The sequence below is a fragment of the Triturus cristatus genome, chromosome 1_1 (assembly GCF_964204655.1).
Source record: "Triturus cristatus chromosome 1_1, aTriCri1.1, whole genome shotgun sequence".
NCBI lineage: Eukaryota > Metazoa > Chordata > Amphibia > Caudata > Salamandridae > Triturus > Triturus cristatus.
This window is the reverse complement of record NC_140579.1, coordinates 648,989,182-648,993,146: the sequence shown is the minus strand read 5'-3', so window position 1 is coordinate 648,993,146 and position 3,965 is coordinate 648,989,182. Positions and strand designations below refer to the sequence as shown.

The following is a 3,965-nucleotide window of genomic DNA, read 5'->3' as shown; positions in this document are numbered from 1 at the left end:
GTTTGACCACAACCAGTCGGAACTACCAAGGGGGTCGGCATATTTTGAGAGGCCGAGGCATGCGTACAGATGTCAGGGCAAATGCATGCACCTTGAGTTGGACCTTTGATGGCAGACTAGGTTGCTCCTTCAGCCCCTATAATAACAGGATTCCCCGACGAAGGGCTAGACTGAGATCTCCCTGGGCCTTTATTGTCTATCAATGAGGCTAGTCTATCGATCCTGGAAGTCAAAGATTTGAAGTGAGTGGTAATAAGATGTTCTAAATGTGACTGAAGATCAATTATCAGATGGGTAGCCCAAACAGGCAGACCTATAGTAGAAAATGGAGGGCCCGGGTCGGACTGCACATAAACAGGCGTTGATGCTGTTCTCTTAGCCGATTTTTTGACCCGTTTTACATTTTTAGTTCTAGCATGGGGTTTAAAGGGCTTTGTACATACCGGCGGAGAGGATGGAACAACCTCTATTGAAGGATTTTCATCAGGCTCAATCTCAGCACAAGGTAGATCAGAAAAAGAGGGCATGTGAAAAGAAGTAAATTCAGAGGGGTTAGCTGTGGCTACAGAGCTATCGCCCACAGAAGTAAAAAGGGGCAAAGCGGGGGTAATTGAAAGACGCCTTTCAGTATTTTCTATGGCTGTTGCCACTACCCCTATTGTTTTCTGTAGCATTTTGTCAATGGCTGTAAGGGTCGGGAGCGATTGGGTCGTTTCTGCTAATTGTCTAGTCAATGGGCGGGCAGCAGAGAGCTTACTATTTTTGCCCTTGCTGCTCATTGTAAAGGATTAAACAAAGCTATCTACAAAAGATAATACACTCTCATACACAGATTAAACTGGTCGATTGAGATAAGGAGAATAGACAATATTAAACAATATTAACAATGTATAGCCCCACAGAGGCACTTCAAATAATAATAAACAAGTATCAGGGCACAAATTCACTGGTTACAAAATATTATTAAAATTACCACGAATGTCGGGGGTCCGTAGCTCGTATAGTCTCTACCATCAGGACCAAGAGGGGTGGCCCAGCCCAGCCTCCTGCAGCCCCTGACGGCCACAGACGGACCCGCCCTTGTCCCGGCTTCTCCCGCACGCGTCCCGCGGGACGAGGATCCAAACAGTCCTTTATGCGCCTCCTGGTGCTTACGGATGGCGTTTGCAGCGACCTCGCCGCAGTCCGGGTTGATGGAAGATGTAGTCCCAGTGTAGCGGAGCCAAACCCGGCCAAGGAAAGCGGCAGAGCAAAGCCCGGCCCGGAGTTCAGCCCCAAGCAGGAATCAGCTGCAAGTGAGCCAGGGATCACAGGTGGAGGCTCGGCGGAGTCAAACCCGCCCAAGCAGAGCGGCGGAGCAGAGCCCGGCCAGCGGTTCAACCCCCAGCAAGATAGAATGATCACAAGGAACTCGGCCCCAAACAGTCCTCCTATGCGCCTCCTGGCGCTTACGGATGGCGTTTGCGGCGAGGCTCGGCGGAGTCAATCCTGGCCAACATGAAGTGAGGTCCAACAGAATATGAACTGTATCCAGACGCCTTTCACTGCGGACCTCGGGGCGCTCCTTAGAGTATTCCTGTGCTCTTCTTGGAGGGCTTCAAGTGTCCTCAGGATGGTCTAGAGGCCACGTGGAGTGTTTCCAGGCGCTCTCCTCATGGGTCTCGGTGGTGCTATATGAAGTGTATCCAGGCGCTGTCGCAGTCCCGGGGCGGGGACACCCGCAGGCGGTGTCTGCGCACTTTGTAGTCGTGACCCTCGTTGTCCCAGTACTCGGCCCCGCACACGCAGTAGCGGATGGCGAACTCGAGCAGACCGCCCTTCTCGAGCAGCGAGGGCATCACCAGCTTGAAGCTGAAGCGGTCGGTGTGGCGGTCGCTGGAGCCGGGAAGGTAGGAGGCGGCGCAGTCGGCCGAAGCGGCCCAGCGGTCCAGACTGTAGCGCACGGTCACCGTCTTCTCGAAGGACTCGTTGATGACCCGCACCAGACCGCTGAGGCTGAACTGGTCGGTGCGCAGGCTCTCCAGGCACAGGTGCTGCTTCCTCATGCGCTCCAGGAAGCTGGGGTCGGCTGAAAATCAGGTAGGCAGGCATTCCGCTAGTCCCACAGTCAAAGTTCTTTACAAGCTCAATGAGTGCGATTCTCCGACTAGGAATGTATGCTGCCTCCTGAATGTTTATCTCGTTCACTTGGGATTATCGATCAGACATAGCACAACGCCGGAACCGCTGTAGTGCGGGTGGTGCTGACACGGTCTGACACAACCTCGGTGAAGAGCGTGATTCCGCGGGGGGTACAAAGGGCTGCTCGGGTGCCTTGGTAGTGCAAGCTCCCCTCCCCGTTTTTCGCTCTCGCTATGTTCCACTCTAACTGCAGCAGTACCTCCGGCGTCCGTGTCCGTGTCCGACCTCTCTGGCTCTCATAGGAGTCCGTCCTCTCTGTCCCTTACAAGATTATTCCTCAGTAAGTATCAAACAGTAAAATAAAAAGTATTACACATCCGGCGGTGGATGTGTGTAGGAGAGTAGGGTCTGCTATCCTATGGTCACCCCAAATTTTTGCTTTTTGCTTCACTGGTTTTTGACATATTGAGGCTGTGGGCCTGCCAATCAGACCCCCAGCCTGCTGTTCTCTCTACTAAATTCACACTATGCACCCTAGGTGCATAACCAATTGGAAGTGGATCACCCTGTGAGCCCCTGTACCAGTGTACACTAGGTACCCAGGGCATTGGTGTATCTAAGGCCTACCAGGGGCTGAAGCATGTATTGTGCCACCCCTGGCCTGGCCTAACAAATTTGACACAACTGGCTGATCACTCAGCTGGGGTAAGTTGGTGTAACCACCTCTTACTTAGGTGTAGTATACCTATACCTAACCTTAAATGGGACACCTGGTAACCTATAAGTCACTCCTATGGCAGGCCTTAACAATCCTGAAGGCAGAGTGCTTGGTTCCATGTGAGATGGTGCTCTGGCATGAGCTGAGCCTGTCTGCAGTGGTCGGAACCACTTCCTTCTACTGTTTCCAGATATCGTCATACCATATACTCTTAAGTGCATTATGAACCTCGCGGTTAAATGCTATCTTTGGTTTGGCTTTATCAAAACATGTCGAGTAAGGTGTCATACGAATTGGAATACTAACCCCTCGCCAATTCTGGCGACGGGGTTAGCATTCCACCCTTCTAGAGGGACACGACATGTACAGTACCTAAAACCCGGGTAAAATCAGACATAGCCTCAGCTCCACAAAATGGATGCTGCCACCACAGACACAAGTCTGCCCTCCTGCTGCTGGGAGTCCTTCCAGCTTGGGAGGTGTGGACAAAGTGTTTCCTGCCAGGGGAGGTGCGTGCACCACCCCAGACAGGATTTTGTGTATTGGTCAGGTAGGGCTTGAAAGAAACCAGACATGCCTGAGGCTCACAAGGAGCCTCGGTGCATATGCCAGTTCAATCCAGTCCTGGGGCACACCAGTCCCGGGCCTGGGGCGAGCTGGACAAAGGATTGGGGGTGTAACCACCCCCCTTCCTGGTCCCACCCTTAGGGAGGGACCTAGCAGGTAGTCCGGCCCCTAGAATCCGCTTAAAGGTAGGAGCTGTGTCCTAAGACTTCAGACATCCTGGAATCGACTTGAAACTAAGAAGAAGACGGGAACTTCGACGCTCTGCCGCACAGAGGACTGAAGCCAATCTCCCCTGTGGTCAGGGAGTGACCACCTTGCTAACGCAAGCACCATCCAGCAAATCAACGTCTGCTTTGCCGCCGCCTCCCGCCGGAGCCCGAGCCCAGAGACTGACAAGACCTGGACCTCCAGACCTCTCACCGCCCGATCCACAGTCCCTGAAAAGAGGAGACCCGTGGAGGCACCGAGACACGTGGAGCCAGCCATCTTGAAAAGACCACGACAAGCTGCAAGCGCAACAACCGAGGCTCCCTCCAAGTTGTGCTTTGGGATCGGAGAA

The 3,965-nt window shown here is 53.2% G+C and overlaps 1 protein-coding gene across 1 annotated transcript; it reads right to left on the bottom strand.

The window, feature by feature from the left end:
- Positions 1–1,670: 1,670 nt before the first annotated feature.
- On the bottom strand, positions 1,671–2,045 carry LOC146870775 (protein phosphatase 1 regulatory subunit 3D-like). Its single transcript, XM_085644210.1, has one exon. It carries the CDS (start codon positions 2,043–2,045, stop codon positions 1,671–1,673), a length of 375 nt encoding a protein of 124 aa, XP_085500336.1.
- Positions 2,046–3,965: the final 1,920 nt, after the last annotated feature.

What these genes read in the sequence shown, in the direction of transcription:
- LOC146870775 (XM_085644210.1), bottom strand. Translation starts at nt 2,045, where the DNA reads ATGAGGAAGCAGCACCTGTGCCTGGAGAGCCTGCGCACCGACCAGTTC.